The sequence below is a fragment of the Sinocyclocheilus rhinocerous genome, unplaced genomic scaffold (genome assembly GCF_001515625.1).
Source record: "Sinocyclocheilus rhinocerous isolate Xijiao unplaced genomic scaffold, SAMN03320098_v1.1 scaffold346, whole genome shotgun sequence".
Classification (NCBI taxonomy): Eukaryota; Metazoa; Chordata; class Actinopteri; order Cypriniformes; family Cyprinidae; genus Sinocyclocheilus; species Sinocyclocheilus rhinocerous.
The window spans coordinates 587,102-605,265 of NW_015630993.1; the positions used below are offsets into that span (position 1 = coordinate 587,102).

Below are 18,164 nucleotides of genomic sequence, written 5' to 3' on the forward strand. Positions count from 1 at the left end.
CAGTAGAACATAAATACAGATAGATACAGATTAAATATAAAATACAACTATACAAATAAGGTCATGTAAACAAATAAATAAAGCAGCACAAGGCACATGGCAGATAGAGTGCAAACCAGTGAAGTAAACAAACAGTGCAGATATAATGATTGTAGTGCAAAGAGCTTATTCAGACTGATTAAAGTGACATCCTCTAAAGTGACCGATTAGAGGATGTTAAACTGGTTAATATCAGGCCAAACTAAGACAAATGTATTTTCTGCTCCCCCCCCACCCATAATATAGCGAGACCCAAGCAAAAACTTTATATGTTAGCCTCGGGTTGGAGGTATGGGGTCAAAGGAATTTGAAATGGACATATTGTCAAGTCAGTCCTGTTACACAGTTCCCATGGGTGAGTAAAGATGTCACCTCTCTCACTACATGAGAGGCTTGGGAGAAACTTGCGTCAGGTTTTGGAAACCTCATACAGGAACAAGAGCAGAATGTAAAAGAATTCTTTACTCTGACTGGTGAGAATTTTCCATAATACAGGTGAACCAAAAACGGATTTGTGCCAAAGATGTCTGCAGGAACAAACAAACAGAATTAGACTGTTGCTGCTGAGCTTTTCTCAAAGACTGCTGTTCAGTAAACTGCTACACCTCAATTTATTTTCTTCTGTTTGTTCCTTTTTTAAGTGGAACATATAATGCAATATAGAACATTTTTTTGGTCTATGGATAGTGTGGTGAGAAGGCTATAAAATCTATCAAATGTACTCTACACTCGCAAAAATAAAGGCTCTTCATTGGCATTGTGGTTCCATGAAGAATCTTTCACATCCATGGAACCTTTGTACTGCACAACAATTTCTTCATAGTGAAAAAAAGTCCTTTAGACTTTGAAAATGTTCTCCACACTAAGAAAAATGGCTAACTGTCACCCCCCATTTTTTAAAATAGGCATGCGGGTGCACTATCCAAACTTAAATTGTTGTAATTTATGAACACTTTGGAATACATACATAAGGTTGGTCTCTTTTTAAAGAAGAAAATCAGCAGATTATCGCAAAAGTGGAATGTTTTCAAAAAATGTAAGTATCAAAAAGTTATGGTAGTTTAAATTTACTGTAAAGGAAATGCACTATATTAATTTTATTTTATTTTTATATATAATAAATATTTTACATAACAGGTTTTACTCTAAAATTGGTATAAAATTAAAAACCTTTCCAATTATATGTTTTTTGTCAAGATTATAAAAAGGGTTGATTCTAAAAGATCATAATGCATTTTGTAATATGACACTTGACACTGCCCACTAAGGGGGAGGAGACCGCCAAAAGATTTTAAAGTACCATTTCCACGGTAACGCAATGTCCGATTTCAAAATGGTTTTCACAGGATGAACCTTGGGCTTCTAATCTTTCAAATGATATATGATTTATGATGATTACTAAAAGATTTAATAAAAAGGAAAAAGAAAAGTAAAAGAAAAAGGACAACAACAAAAAAGAGCGCCAAGCGTCCCAAAGGTGGGACGGTGACAGTTAAAGGGTTAAGGACTGACCACTGAAAGGGGCACCAGAAATGGTTCTTCTCTGAAAACTCCCTTTTGGAACCTTGCTAAAATCTCATATGGTGTGGTATTCTCCCATATAGTACAATCACAAAATGTGAGTCATTGTGGAATTTTATTTGAAAACCAAACGAAAGGTTTATTGGCCATGTTTTAATTTTATTGACTTGACATGTTATTTTATAAATAACAAACTACAGATTTGATCACTAAGAACACAAGCTCCTGCTGCAGGTCTTCTGAGATGTCTGTTATGAACTTGTATCTGTTATGGCCTTTGAGCTTAATGTCACCGCAGAGAATACTCTTAACCTTTTGTAGTAGGTAGCAGTTATGAGACTATATTGCTCTTTCCTTCTTTGTTCTTCTTTGTTCCATTCGGTCCCTATAAATATTTATAACTGACATTGCTGCTATGCTTCAAACATATCTAATGCGGTTTTGTAACAACGCTATGAATAATACTAACATATGAAATTGAATATTAATATATTACTCCATATAAATCCTACAGATAAAAAACCTTAAAAAAAATGAAACTGTTTTACACTTTGAAACGATCGTTTGCCACTTCAGAGAGATGCGAGTAATAAAGTCAAACTGCAGTTGTCCTTTTCATGTGATATCTCTCCATGAGAGCCGGACCAGCAGTCCTCTCTCCTCAGACTCTAGGAATGGCGCCACTTCCCTTAAATGCTATTAGCAGACAGATACGACAAAATGGAGGAAGGCTGATACAATTATTGTGCGATTCAGACCATCCACAATCTTTCGGCCTTGAATGTTTACGGGTCAAATTCTGATGCGCACACACACACACACAACAAATGGTTTGAGGTTTTCTGGTTTTTCATATTATTTAGGCACACACACAACAGTCAATATGTCCAGTCCTCTCTAGGGTGGTGCATATTGTGCCCTGGCTGGTATAGCTATCATCCAACATTAATTGAACTGAGGGACACTCAGGACTTTTAGGGCATGGTATTTCACGCCGTCCTGATAGGACACCAGGAGAGCAGGAGGAGAGAATTGCTTTGAAGTGATTCATTGGTGGAGGACACTGTGCCATACATCACCAATGCCACACTGATTATATGAGTTTTCACTCTATAAACAATGGATCACTTTCACGGTGGCAGCTTTAGGCATTGCTAATCTTTTGTGCCTTTGTTTATCTTTCACATAAATGCTTGACTTGTTTTATATGCTAAAATCAATGCCACATTTTGAAAAACATCTTAAATTTGCCATTTAAATCATTGCATCTACAGTATTTATAATATTCTAATCAGAATGCCACAACAAATACACTTAACAATGAACTACAAATTTACCGATCATTGACTGCACTTTATATTACAGGCTGTTCTGTCTCACTTAATATAGCTATGGGCCCTTTACACAGACTGTGATGAAGTTTTTTATATTTATGCTATTCTTATTAGCGAATCTTTCCCCTCTTTTGACCAACATAATCAATCTCTTGATTTTTTTCTCTTTTCGAAACGTCATAGAAAGGTTTTTGTGTTTTGCTATTGGAGCAAATGAGCAAAAAATATATTCGTTGAAGTTTCCGTTCACCTTCCGCTTCTTAGAACCCTGGAAATGTGAAAAGGGTCTATTTAAAAAATAGTCAGAAATATAAAGCATATCTGAGGTGCTTGTTTTCAATCAAGCTAAATAATTTATTTACTCAGTTGTAAAGGTTAGTTGTCCCCTTCCACATGTAAATGAGAGGGCACTAATGAAGTCAAATAACGATGCCAGCAGTGAGTGGTTACACCAGATGTGTAGAGAGATTAGATGAGGCTGAATCAAAGTCAAGGCCAATCTTAGATGATCAGCTTGATGAGAACTGTACACCAGCTCCACCAACTCTAAATAAATTATTGTAACAGTCGAAGTGTTCTAATTGCATCATGAGGACATTTAGAGACTGTGGGGGTCCTGTAGGACCTCAGAACTCATGCGAGCAAAACACAGAGCCCACAGTAAACAAGGACGTTCAAGGACGACATCCAAGCTGTAATATCTGCAATGAGGCAGGAGTGCTTATAATGATGACAGAAATAATTTCACCCGCCAACACAATCTTCTTATGGTTTACTTGATGTTGTCTCCAATAAAGACTAGGGCAGTTAAATAATGAAAATCTTATAGAGAAATTCCTCTTGAGTTTCAGATTAGTCCAGTCAACAGTCATTGTTGAGCACTTAGAATGGAGAAACTGGGGGCGGAAATTATTGATAATAATTATAATTATATAATATATAATTATTAATAAGTGTTTTTCTGCATTTTCATATACAGCCACGACATATTTTAGTTGTTCAAAAACAAATGAAACATAAAAGTTGATTATTTACTAAAAAACTATTTAGAGTGATCGTCAGCTAAATTCGAGTTCAAATCAGGTTAGTGTTTTTCCTGTACTGTTAAGTGTAATACAAAGAAAGTTACTATTGTTTAGGAATGATGTCATTAATGTATGACCTGATTGACCTTTAATAAAATATTCACAATATCCTGAAGATAAGGGGGCGTTCAGAGACATGACGAACATTTCTTATTTTAATATGTCAGACTGATTTCATGCTATGACTGATTGGAGACTTATTTGCATTATGTCATAGTTCTGCTCACCTGGGAGGCATAAATATCTTTAGCTGAGCATATTAGTTGGAAACTTGATTCATTCATCAGGAATCTCATGCAAAATACATTTCTAAATAAAACACCTTGCTTCCTGAGTGATTTCTGCATATTTAGGAATCATTTAAATGACCTTATTATACTGAGGTGGGCTGATGAATTATGTGAACAGTTAAAGTGTCCATAAAACAGGTTGAAAAAATGTGTATATATTTGTGAGTTTATTTTAGCTGTGATCAATTGAGAAAACAAATTTAACATGATAATTATTTGGAGACCCAACTCAACCTGAATAATCCAGAAGAATCAGGTCAAACTATCATGGAGCTTAAATTATAAGAGCATATTTCACATTATCTAGACTCGCTGAGCCTCTTTAATGGGTTAATTTATATGAGTAGCCTTTGTTTGATATAACCCAAATCATTACTGGGTTGAAATGAATCATTGCCCTCTACATGACACTATCGAAGTCATAAATCTCAAGCAAATATGCCGTTTGTAGTAGGAAATTTAATTTAGAGAAATACATTCAAATTTTGTTGACAAAAGACATTAGACCAGAATAGGAGGTACAAGGAGAGACACAAATTATTTTTATACTCTAGGGTCAGTTCATGACATACAGCAATGCTTAAATTTCATTTTCGCTCTGCATGAAAATTTCAAGGTGACCAATATAAAATGCATTTGATTAAAATGTAAAAATTAAGTTTATATAAAAATATACATCACATGTAGTACCATACAGGAGCCAATTATTCCAGTTTTACCATATATTATAGACACCCTCTGCTCAGTAGACCCTAAGCTGTTTTCTCTCTTGATAAACTGATTATATTCTGAACACATGTGGATATCTATTAAACAAAGAAAAGGCACCAATGAACAGTCATCCGTGTAAATGCCTCTCTAGGCAATTACAGACACAATCAATATTCCCAAAAGCGTTTGGGACAGTAAACGGTTACAATGCAATACAATACAATGCATTTATGAGGTTTTGAAGTATCTCTCTCTGCTCTGTTAGTTTAACAGATTACATTTGTCATGCAGTGAAATATGGTACTGCTTTGTTTTATCAATTATGTTTTTTCTCTGATGCAAGCAAAATTGTCAACAAGTACCAATCTATCAGAAAAAGACACGAGCTAATGTTTCGCTACATCATTTTAGTACAACTTAGTACAAGTAACTGTGACAGAGTACAGAGCATCAGAACAGTCTCTTCCATTCCAGTCATGATATTCTGCCTTTCGCTTGATCCAGTTTGCCACCATTATCAGACAGTTCTGAGAGGACTGAAGACTATAGGGTGAAAGTGCTTAAGAGATTTCAAAGAGGCTGTGAATTAAAACACAAACCACGTCACTTGCAATTAAACAAAATCAATACATGCAACTCTACTAGGAGTGAAGAGGAATATAAGAGCTCTCAGCTCATGAAACTTAGAACACTTTGTTTTTTCAAAGTTTTAGATTTTCGACCACTACAGAAACCATCTTAAAATCAGTAATCCCACTGTTACTGTGCCCTTGACCAAGGCACGTAACCTCAGGTCGTTATAAGACATTGATCTGGAATTAGTGTGGATAAATCAACTTGGATTAAAAAGTGACAGCTAAATGGCAAGTTTCTAAGTTAGAGCAGTGAAGAAAAACTTCACCATATTCAAACGCATGCTAACTGCTTCCAGATTTCCTAATGGCAGTTGTCAGACAGACATTTGACTTGAGAGACATGGGGAAAGAGTCAGGTGCAGCAGAGAGAGATCAGTTCTGAGACAAGCTGTCAAACAGTCCAACAGCACAAGCTGAAAGCTTAGACAAGCCAGCACATTCTGAATAACGAGCTGCTGCAAGATTTCAACACATGCAAAACAACATATTCAAGGAAAGATGACTTGTGCAGCATTTCTCTTAATGTAAAGGTTGGGTTGATAATACATAAGTATACACAAACACATATCTTTTAAAAATATCTGACCTTCTTGTGCAGTTAAAAGGGAAGAAACACAGCACTTGCATTGCCTATTTTCATGCCTGTTAATTTTACCTCAATTGAAATCATTCAGAGCTGCAGTTCTGCTTTATAAATCACGCATCGTTTTGCAAGCCACATTTGACCTATTTTTATAACTTCTAGTGCTTTATTCTGCCCCAGAGTGAAAGCCACTTTCATTTATTGAAGACGACACCGAAAGTAACTTTAGAAACTTTGTTAACTTTGGTTCATCTAGATGCAATAACTATCGAATAACAGAGAACTCTGAAAACAAAGCCAAAGCACTGGCAAATCCAGCACATTTTGTTCTCAGAAGCATCCACTTCAACAGCCTCATAACTTATAAACAAAACTTAAACACTCACCTGTATGCAGCGTGAGCTGGACCACGGAAAGCCGAAACGGACATACACACATTTTACCTATCGCGTTTGAAACTTCGTAGGCGTTACAAACACGCAACTGAGACAAGTTATTAGAACCGTTTTATAGTTTAATACAGGAACGTTTTTACAGTAGACCTAATATTTAATGATTTTCTTCAAATAAATTACAACTAGCACACGTAACATTGTAAAATGTAGTAGCCTAAAAAGTGTATATTAGCCTAGAATAGGCTACTTCATTAAACGATAAGGCCCCATGCGCATCCATAGAGATATAGAAATCCTAAACATACACTGATCTGAGCTTATTTATTCAGCTCAGTTCACACTCATTGAGTTACCGAAAAACAACAAAATTGAAGATAAAGACCTTTGGAAAAACTGAAAGAGTTTGATTAAAAGCGGCCTTTGGTATGTTACGCGCGTTGGAGCGCGCGCAGACAGTGTAGGCGAGTGACTTTGGCTGAAGGGACACGCATCAGGCGCTCGCGCATTCGTGGATCAGACCTCACAGAGGAAGCAGCGGAGCACTGATTTCTTGGATTTCTGTTTAGCATCTCGAGTTTGCGCAAATCAATTACCAGCAGCCATTTCTAGTAAATGAACACGTTGTTTGTCGTTCTGTAACGGAGGACCTATGTTTCTCGTGTGCTTTGTCATTTACTTATGAGCATGCCACATTTTCTCCGATGTACCTTAATGGACAAAAAAAATTAAAATGTTAGAAATCTTGGTGATTGGAATGCTTCAACATATTCTAATTTGTACAACTCGAGACCGTTCGACTACCTGTAGGATTGCATCAAGCGCGTGAGGGAGGCGGTGATGCCCAGGAGGTAATGCGCATTAGTATAATGTGACACAATTCGGGATTTTTTGCACTCGAACGAAGGTTTTTGTGCACATTTGTACCCGGTGAATATAAACTAATGGAACCACCGTAATCTCAAGGAGAGCTGGCGGCACGTTGTTTTTGAACAGGCGTTGGGATGCTCTACGTTTATCCTTCGAATAACATTTCCTTGTGACACATATTAATTACTTTTAATGACAATTATTAATAATGTTTTATTTGATTGTCTCCTGATATTTAAAGGGCAATCAATCATGGCACTTATTTATCCACAAAGTGGTCCAACTTTCCAATCAAGCATACTGATATAGATAATGTTGTCATCTTTAACATTAAAAATGTTTGCAGCATTGTATGTTGTAACATGGCAATGTATCTGGCCCATCTGTAGAGATCCGTGAAGCCTTTAAGGTGTTTGACCGTGATGGGAACGGATTCATCTCAAAACAGGAGCTAGGAGTGGCCATGCGGTCTCTTGGTTACATGCCAAATGAAGTGGAGCTGGAGGTGATCATTCAGAGACTGGACATGGATGGTATATCAGCCCTCGCAAAAACTACAGAAACATTCACATTTCTGGACACACATGCTCTGTGTATTTTAGCACATAACATATGTTGTTAAATTGTGTGATATTCTCTAGATCACTATTAATTTGTCTCGTTTTGATTGCATCTAAGCCCTGCTATGGGAACATTTATCAGAGAGGTATGGTGGAATTGCAAATTCAATATAAAACAACTGCAACAGCAAAACAATTCAATATTGTAATGGTTATTGTGAATCATTGAACAAAGGACTGATGTTCCTGATAACGATTCAGAAGATTAAAGTCTGGCTGTTCTGCTCGATCAGCGTAAGATTACAATTGGGATTTTTTGCACTCGAACGAAGGTTTTTGTGCACATTTGTACCCGGTGAATATAAACTAATGGAACCACCGTAATCTCAAGGAGAGCTGGCGGCACGTTGTTTTTGAACAGGCGTTGGGATGCTCTACGTTTATCCTTCAAACCCAGTTGAAGATGTACAGAACACGGGGACATTTCCAGCAATATACGCGTGCCTGTACCATACAAGCTCCGTCTGAATGGCAATACTTGAATGTTTGAATTCAAGTTTTCAAGGCAATAGTTGTTGCACCTGATGCAAAGCAATCTGCAATCGATCGAATGAATGATCATTCCATGCATGAGTGTGCAGAGTGACTAATCGCACCTGGACCACAATAAGACAAGATGGAGAAGAATCAGACACACGTTTTGATTATTGGTTTTGAGATACCAGAAAGCGCTCTGTAGTAAAGTTGCAGTGGCCGAACTACAGGTGCTATATGAAGAACAGGTCACAAGCGTTAATTTGCCCTCGCAGAAATGCCAGTGCGTGCAGTGACTTCCAGGTTCATGTACAGGGGACTTTGCTCAATTCCAGATATCCTCTCCTACAGGACTCCCGTCAGCCTCCCCGAGGATGAAGTGGAGGGTAAGTGATATTTCATTGTGAGTTGAAGAGAGACGTTATCAGTGGCGATAGTGCTGCCAGTACTTTGTGAATGTAGATTTCAGCACCATGGAGAGCGCCCTGCGGCAGCCTCTACTGTCCACTATGAAGAAACTGCTTGTTTTTTTGCCTATACACTACTGACTATTAACAATGGTCGCAAATAATTTGAATAAATAAATATTTTATGTCTTGGTTTTGATATGAATGTATGAACAAACGCCTTCAGATTAAATCTTGTTCTGCTCGATCAGCGTAAGATTACAATTTCCCACAAGAAAAGATTACAGTGAAGCTGGCCTGTGTTTTGGTATCTTTTATTTCGCAGGTGACGGTCAAGTTGACTTTGAAGAGTTCGTAGCACTTCTCGGACCAAAACTCTCTTCAGCTGGTATGCCTGACAGATTCCATGGAGCCGAGTTTGATTCCATATTCTGGAAGGTGAGGAGGTTTTCTTTGAAATAATCTCAATTATTTCCCCCCATAGTCTCAATGATTAGTTCTGTCTGGCTTCAGCTTTACTTTGTCCCATTGTTCTGTGACTCCCTGTGATTACGGGTGGAAAAGAAGATTATTCATACATTATTCACACTCTGCAATTAACTTGCTGACATTTCTTTGGTAGTAATAGCATTGAATTAAAATTAATGTTGAAAGTGCCGTTTCAGTCCATTAGAAGGCAATAGTCTCTTAAATGTGCTATTTCGTATAACTCATCTGTGCATTAGCCCCTGATCATTTATAGCAGTTATATCATCATTTACAGGGATATTAGGCATTTTGAACATTGTTCCTTTAATGAAAAGGTCAATATTACTCTCCATTCTCCTTGTGTCATTAGTGTGACATGCAAAAGCTGACTGTGGATGAGCTGAAGAGACTCCTGTATGACACCTTCTGTGACCATCTGACTATGAAAGACATCGAGAACATCATCATGACTGAGGAGAGTCACTTGAACAGCCCCGAGTGCCAAGTAGATATTGACAGTAAGTCTTCATACGATAACAATTCTCAACAGCAAAGCAAAAAACGATAACAAAATTGTGACAAACATGATACATTGATTTTAGCTTTTTGGCTCTAGCATATTCGCTCCCTGATTCCAGATATCCTCTCCTACAGGACTCCCGTCAGCCTCCCCGAGGATGAAGTGGAGGGTAAGTGATATTTCATTGTGAGTTGAAGAGAGACGTTATCAGTGGCGATAGTGCTGCCAGTACTTTGTGAATGTAGATTTCAGCACCATGGAGAGCGCCCTGCGGCAGCCTCTACTGTCCACTATGAAGAAACTGCTTGTTTTTTTGCCTATACACTACTGACTATTAACAATGGTCGCAAATAATTTGAATAAATAAATATTTTATGTCTTGGTTTTGATATGAATGTATGAACAAACGCCTTCAGATTAAATCTATAATGGAGTTCAAGCTTACAATAAGAACGGTGAAGGCGAGCGTTCATATCTAAATTAGTATTACATTCAAAAATTACAAATAATATAAAATCAAAGACACATTTAAAAAACACATGTAAATTACATTAATTGATAATAACTTTAATAGATGCTTGCACCATATACAAATTTTTTTGTGGAACTACATAAAATAAATGCCATAATTTTGTTTATTGATTGATTGATGTTATGCATACTGTTTCTGTGTACAATCTTTCCAATATGTATGTACATTCATGTGATACACAGACCTACCTGACACTCATTCAGTTCCTGAGAGATAAAGGCCTACCTCTTAATTATATAGTGATGTGGGGAATTTCTTTAGAGCGTATTCTTGTTTATATATATATAAAAAAGAGACATGTCAGAATAAAACAATCAGATACCATATGTAATCTCATGTCTATGCGTTAGCTACAATTAGGTTATTGTGTCCATAGGCCGTATGACACGCTGTTAGCTCAGAAACATATAATGATAAAAGTGTACCCCATTATCTAATATGTTAAAGCTAACAGACTTTCACAATTAATTACATACAAATATATATATAATAATCTCAATTATTTCCCCCCATAGTCTCAATGATTAGTTCTGTCTGGCTTCAGCTTTACTTTGTCCCATTGTTCTGTGACTCCCTGTGATTACGGGTGGAAAAGAAGATTATTCATACATTATTCACACTCTGCAATTAACTTGCTGACATTTCTTTGGTAGTAATAGCATTGAATTAAAATTAATGTTGAAAGTGCCGTTTCAGTCCATTAGAAGGCAATAGTCTCTTAAATGTGCTATTTCGTATAACTCATCTGTGCTTTAGCCCCTGATCATGTATAGCAGTTATATCATAATTTACAGGGATATTAGGCATTTTGAACATTGTTCCTTTAATGAAAAGGTCAATATTACTCTCCATTCTCCTTGTGTCATTAGTGTGACATGCAAAAGCTGACTGTGGATGAGCTGAAGAGACTCCTGTATGACACCTTCTGTGACCATCTGACTATGAAAGACATCGAGAACATCATCATGACTGAGGAGAGTCACTTAAACAGCCCCGAGTGCCAAGTAGATATTGACAGTAAGTCTTCATACACTAACAATTCTCAACAGCAAAGCAAAAAACGATAACAAAATTGTGACAAACATGATACATTGACTTTAGCTGTTTGTCTCTAGCATATTCGCTCCCTGTGTGTGCCCACGCATCCGTTTCATTATGAAGTGCCTGGGCATTATCGTGTCAATCAAAATTGTCTGTCAACTCCATTAAAAACCCAAGACACAGAGGCCATTGCTGCAGTGTAGAAAATGGTCTATTTTTAGCTGAAACATATTCTGGTGATAGTCCTGGGGAAATAAAGGAGCTCATGAATCTGTTTGAAGCAGGACAGTGGGGAATGTATCTGCAATACTGATGAGCACTTGAATACCTCATACTCTTTGGTAGAAAATATCTTTTTACTGAATACCAGCCACTGGCAAGTTTTTATTCCCTTTCATAAGAAGCTTATACACATATTGTGTCGAATTGAAGCAAAAAACAAAACAAAAAAACACTAAAACACACTTGAGGAGAAAGTTAAGAAATGTAATGTTTGTCTTTCCAAAAGAAAAAAAAAGTATGCAATATCACACAAGCATGAGTGCTGTTGTTCTATCAGCTGCAGCAGCTGGAATATTACAGTACAAATGTGAGTGTGGTTACTTTTATACAAAAGGTTAATATTGAGTAAATTACATTTTAGACACAATATTGGCAGTTCTGGTTTGCAACGCCAATGATATACAGTATTTTCAAATGGATCCACAACAGGACTGTGACAACTCCGAGCAAAACACAGTAGTCGTGTTTGGTTTCTAACTTAATAAGCGTTTTTTGAATGAATCATTATTGAGTAAATTATTTAAATTCTCACCCATAAAGTCGCTTGTTTTGTTCCTGAATGAATCAAAGTTTTAGAACGAATGGATTGAATGAATGATTCAATGACTCACTTATAAGACAGGTGTTCGTTTCATTACTGATTGAATCAGTGCTTTTGTGCAAGTCGGTTGAATGAGTGATTCAATGACTCCCTCATAAGGACACTCACTTGTCGCCACCTACTGGTGAAACTATGTAACCTGCAGAAAGAGTCACTGAATAGTCTCCGCTATTAAAAAACAGACTGAAACACATAAATACAGACAAATGAAGTAATACAAACAGTGAAAATTACTAGAGTTTTTGGACTCTTTTAATGCTACCTGACCAATCAGATTTGAGAACTGATGTTGTATAAATATATGTCTATTTGAAAAATGCAGTATCTACAATAACCTTTCTCTTGCATTTTCTTCAATTTGTCCTCAAAGCAAGTCCCATGCAACAAGTCAAGCACACCTGTGTGCGCAAGAGCTTGATTTGTGCCTTCGCCATTGCATTCATCATCAGCGTCATGCTCATCGCAGCCAATCAGATGCTTCGAAGAGGAATGAAATAAACAGTTCTGTTTCTAAGACAATGAATGACTGACAAAAGGAAACAAGATAAAAATGCAAAAAAATCCACTAATTTTACTAGTTTCTAATGATCACTGTTTTACAGAAACACCAAAGGCTGCACTTTCATTCTACTATAAACTCAAGGTAAAGACAGACTGTTGTTAGACAGACAAAAGAATAATTTAGCCCAAAAACAACATAGTTTAAAAGTGTCTTTATCATTATACTATATTAATGACCATTCTCCTATAAAATATTACAGTTTTTCTTAGGCTTATGTTACAAAGTAGACATCTATTATAATGTATTGTGTTGTATAGTTGTAATCCACTTTATATCAATATCATGTCAGGGTCGTTATATAACATGACACAATGACATTGACAAAACGATTTCCCCCTTTTGTAACAATGTTGTGTGACTGGGTCATGTATGTTACACAGTTTTAGATCCAGTAGATCCGAGATTTATTTCACCAACATGGTCTCAAACATCACCGGTTGAACCTTTGGGGATACTCGTGGATACAGAATGAAAAGAGGGAATAAACTAATTTGTCAACACCAAGTCTAAGTCACCATGAGTAGTTAGGCTTAGAGCAATTCAAAAAGAAAATGAATGTACTAGAAATTTACCAGTAATAAACTGTGATGGAAAGTAGAGTATACATTTGGTGACAATCCAAAGTGTTACTGAATCTAACCTGTGCAATTGTCTTTTGTTAACTTAAAAACATTATTTCTTCCAGTCTTGACTCTCAGGATTGTTTGTTGTCAGGTCTTTTATTAAATTGTCTGCTGGTTGTGTGAGGAATATTACTGGCTATTCGTATAGTGTGCCACGTGAGACTAAATGTTTTTGTCGATATCCTGCAATATAATTGTTCTGAGTGTTAATACATATGATTACATATTTGCATGAAGTGTTGCCTAGCATTTTGATAACATCAGTGTTGTCAGTGAATAATCAGTCTGTATCAATATTATTATTATTTTCTTTAACAACTTGTGGATTTCATTGTTCTGGGGTATTGTGATCTGTATAATGGTAAATTCTTAATTTTTAAGTCATGACATTAACGTTCTCTCATCGTTTACGTTTAACTGAGTTTGTGTCCACATTATCCTGGTCAACTGGAAAATTACAGGTTAAGTTTAAGATTTCCATTGCTTTTAAAGCAACTGCATGTCTTTTTTTTTTTACCTTGATATATGGGTTTCAAAATCATTTGACCGAATAGTCTGTTTCTTTTAAACTCTCCCCTCAAAGGTCTGTTCTGGGAGTGAGCGAGTTCAAATTTCTGCGAAAAGGGTGGATTGCTTTACAAATGCATGTGTACAGCTTTCCAATGTAATTAGGAAAGTGAATTCCACTCACTTAACTGCAGGAGGCTCCAAAGTTGCAAAAATACACAAAATTACATACAGCTGCTTCACGTTTATGTATTCATAGCATGACTCAAAGGGAATGAACCAGTGCATGTTATTCAAAAGTATTATTTTCAAGTTAACAAGTTTGTGGCGAGCTAATGGTAACAAGCAATATTTTTGCATACTCTGAAATAAATGTATGCATCCAGCATCTATCTGTAATTTATGCATTTGTCAGTAATCTCAGTGCCTGAACAGTTAATTGGATGTTGTTGTTCTGTGTCTTAGGTTTGAAGTTCAAAGTCAATATTTTTGTGCACTTTCCCAGTATTTAATTCACATGTGTTTGTGCTATATCACAGATGACACTTAACTGATACAAATAAGTTGTTCATTAACATTTCTCAGACTTAATTTGGAAAAACAATAATGTACGTTAAGTCTGTTAAGTCTGTATTTAAATGGATCTGCAACTGCATATGACTGTAATGAAAGTGTTGCATTGGTTTTATGAGGCTGTAGAGTGAAACATATCAATTTACAACTTAAGACTTTTTTTCATAGTATTATTAATATTATATATCACAGAAGGTATTTATGTTATTTGTAGTCAGCAAAATTCAACATTCTGATCATGAAGGTAAATGCTGACATGATGAAAACCTGTTTCTTTGCAGTTGCATGTATTTGTAATTTTCTGACATGTTGTATTGTGTAATGTCAAGGTCAGCCTCTGTTGTTAAAATATGCAATCTATGCTTATTTGATGACAATTTACTGTGAATTAAAGTTACGATTTATATATCTATATCTATACAAATTGAGATATACTGATTTCAGGACATCAGCAACATATCATGCTCTCGATTTCCAAAGCTCAAGCATGTGATCTGCTGTGCAAATTGTTTTTACACACTAATAGGGGTATTATTATTTAATATGTTTTTTCAGTCAGAGTAATAAATGGGTAAAACTCCTAGGATTATATGAAAAATAGTTTTATTTTTGTATTTTTCCAATATTTCTTTATATAAATTCATCTTATTCCACATGGAAATATTACAGCACATTTACTTAAATTACATCTATTACATTCAACTACATAATGGCTGATACACGTTGGCAGTTACAAATTAGCTCACTTAATTATATTAATGTAGTGATGTAACAGTAATATATCCAACTGATGTATGTAACTTTATATTGCATCAATGTAGCCCTAGAAAACAACCCTGAATCTATGATGTGCCAACATGTGCTGATGTTACACAATTAATTGTACCATGTGAACAAACGAATTAAAACAGTGGTGCTTCTTCTTTGGTCTTTCTCCTTGTAATTTTGTTTGTTTGTTTTTTACATTACACACATTACTACAGTAAGCAGCACTTCAAAAAAGGATGCTGGTTTGGCTGAATTAATTTGGTCATATTTCCACACAAGTATGCATATAAAATAAATGCTTTGGTGGAATGGGTCTTCTAACAATTTTTGTTTTTAATTATTCCATGAGCTGTATATACCTGATAACTGATGCTGGTATTAAGTTACTAAACTCAACTAGATCAGGAAAAAGTATCTAGCAGTGACACAGAGGCTTTTAGACAACTAATTTGTCAAATCTTTCTCTAACGCATAGCCAATAAGAACTTTCATCACCAGGCCAGTAAATGTAATGCATCCCAGTCAAGTGTAACATGCATCAGTGCAGACAAGAGGAATTCACTAAGGCCATGCAAGCCAACAGTACAAAACATTCCTGCAACAAGCAATCAGGACTAAATTGAAAACACTCATCTGAATTTCAATCTAAAACACTGACACAGAAGGCAGACAAAAACAATAACTCTGTCCATAGTCTCTCCAACGTTCAGCTTGGGAACACTGTCATCTTCTTGATAGACACCAAATAAAAACAATCAATTATGTTAACTCCTACCTTTTAAGAAAAAATAACACGGTGTTCTTTTCCGGACAGACAAATTACAACTCCATATTATTGATTTATTCAAAACATTCCTATGAACTGTCCACAAAGTAAACTTGTTTATTCATGCAAAACATGATTTCTGTTCAAGCCATATAAGTTCATTGCATTTTTTCACCATGCACCTCAACTTGTATTGCTTTACAATTTGATACAAATGTGCATATTGTTCTCCCTTTAAGAAATAGTTTCATCCAAAAAGGAAAATTATCTGCAAATTTACTCACCCTCAAGCCATTCAAGATGTAGATGAGTTTGTTTCTTCATCTGGTCAGATTTGGAGGAATTTAGCATTACTTGCTCACCAATGGATCACACTTATTCACTGCAGAAGATCTAGTGCTGAGCAAGTGATGGAATAGATTTGGAGAAATTACATTACAAGGAACAAATTATCTACATCTTGGACAGCCTGAGGGTGAGTAAATGTTCAGCAATTCTTTTTCATTTTTGTGTGAAATATTCCTTTAAAGATTTGCATAAAAAGACTTAGTAATGATAATAGTTAGCAGCATGGTCTTTAAAAAAAGAAATAATTAAAAAGTACTTTTATAAATTACATTTCAACCCCATTCATTGTGTAGTGTCACTCTCCAACCACCAGTTGGTGGGGGATGAAGAGATGGAGGAAGATCTGGAATAGACAGCAAATACGGAGGTATCTCAATGTTTTCAGCACATTCTTCCTCTTCAATCTTTAAAACTCTGAAAATAAAAGGAGTAACAGGTCACTGCTGAGCTCAAGAGCATATGTGTGTTTTCTCTACCATTGGAACCTATAGGCAGGTAATTATGCAAATGACACAGCTGTAGGCTGCAGGCATCTCATTTTAATGTGTCAGGGTGACCTCTAAAACAAGATTTTTCATGCATTTTGAATTCTCTGAAACACACTTGCACCATAGCAGCTGGAATTCTTCATCCATTAAGTTAAGCAACATATTCAATCATAACATAAATTTGGGTGTTTTAGACTAAAAAAAATGTAACAGCAATTGGTATAATACTAAACCCCAAACAATGGGTAACATAAGCACAAACATTCATGGTAGAATGTGAATTATGAGTTCCATGCGAGTAAGAAAAGTGATCATTTGTCAACATCAAAGTCAAAATAATAAGTAACTAAACCCATCTTAGTGAATGAAACACTTATTAGAAACACTCCAGCCTTTTCAAATCATCATTCTGTGCAGTATCCTGCATTAAGTACCTTCCTGATGTCAAAGCAGCCAGTTTCTTCTCTCTTCTGGAGAGCCATTCATCAATGCTGCGCTCATTAGATGATCCATCTTGATCAGGGTCTTCCTTCTGCCGCTTTTCATCTGACAGGAAATTGCCACAATGTACTCAGTCTAACAAACTGTGAAAATTTCTAAGTGTATGCCAACAGCCCTCAGCATTAAAGGGTTAGTTCACCCCAAAATGAAAATTCTGTCATTAATTACTCACCCTCATGTCATTCAAAACCCATAAGACCTTCGTTTAGCCGATGTTATCGGCCGATATGAGCCTGTCGCCGATATATCTGTATCTGCGTATATGCCGCAGATATGCCGCCGATATGAAAATTTTTTTTACGTGCTGACACAAAGTTCAAATGATTTTCAACAGTCGCTTTGTCGCATCCTGCTGAGGCACAGACACGGTCTCAGCATAGTTTGTCAGTAGTCAGTAACGTAGCAGATTGAAAAGTTAGTATCTTTCTGCAGTCCAATAGACGGTATATATATATATATACACTGTGTCTGTAGTGCTGGGCGGTATACCGGTTCATACCGAATACCTGTGTTTATTTTTGTTAAGATATTAATTTTTAAAATACCGCAATACCGGTGTATGTAGCTTAAACAACGTTCGGAACGCGACACTGTTTGAAAGGGGTCCCTTTTCACTGTTGCAC

The 18,164-nt window shown here is 36.1% G+C and overlaps 2 protein-coding genes across 2 annotated transcripts in view; one reads left to right on the top strand and one right to left on the bottom strand.

Annotated features, from left to right (window-relative positions):
• Window positions 1-330: 330 nt before the first annotated feature.
• On the top strand, window positions 331-13,086 carry LOC107740966 (calcium-binding protein 7-like). The gene is made up of 5 exons (XM_016553536.1): window positions 331-394; window positions 7,850-7,993; window positions 9,287-9,399; window positions 9,800-9,947; window positions 12,776-13,086. Exons 1-5 carry the CDS (start codon window positions 331-333, stop codon window positions 12,901-12,903), a joined length of 597 nt encoding a protein of 198 aa, XP_016409022.1. The 3' UTR covers window positions 12,904-13,086.
• A 3,714-nt stretch (window positions 13,087-16,800) lies between these two features.
• LOC107740948 (zinc finger matrin-type protein 5-like) overlaps window positions 16,801-18,164 on the bottom strand; it is a 2,931-nt gene continuing 1,567 nt past the window's right edge. Inside the window, exons 4-5 of the mRNA XM_016553517.1 lie at window positions 17,475-17,586; window positions 16,801-16,966 (exon numbers count right to left, since the gene is read on the bottom strand). Of these exons, the coding sequence (XP_016409003.1) occupies window positions 16,825-16,966; window positions 17,475-17,586 (254 nt within the window). The 3' untranslated portion in view covers window positions 16,801-16,824. The remainder of the gene's footprint in view (window positions 16,967-17,474; window positions 17,587-18,164) is intronic.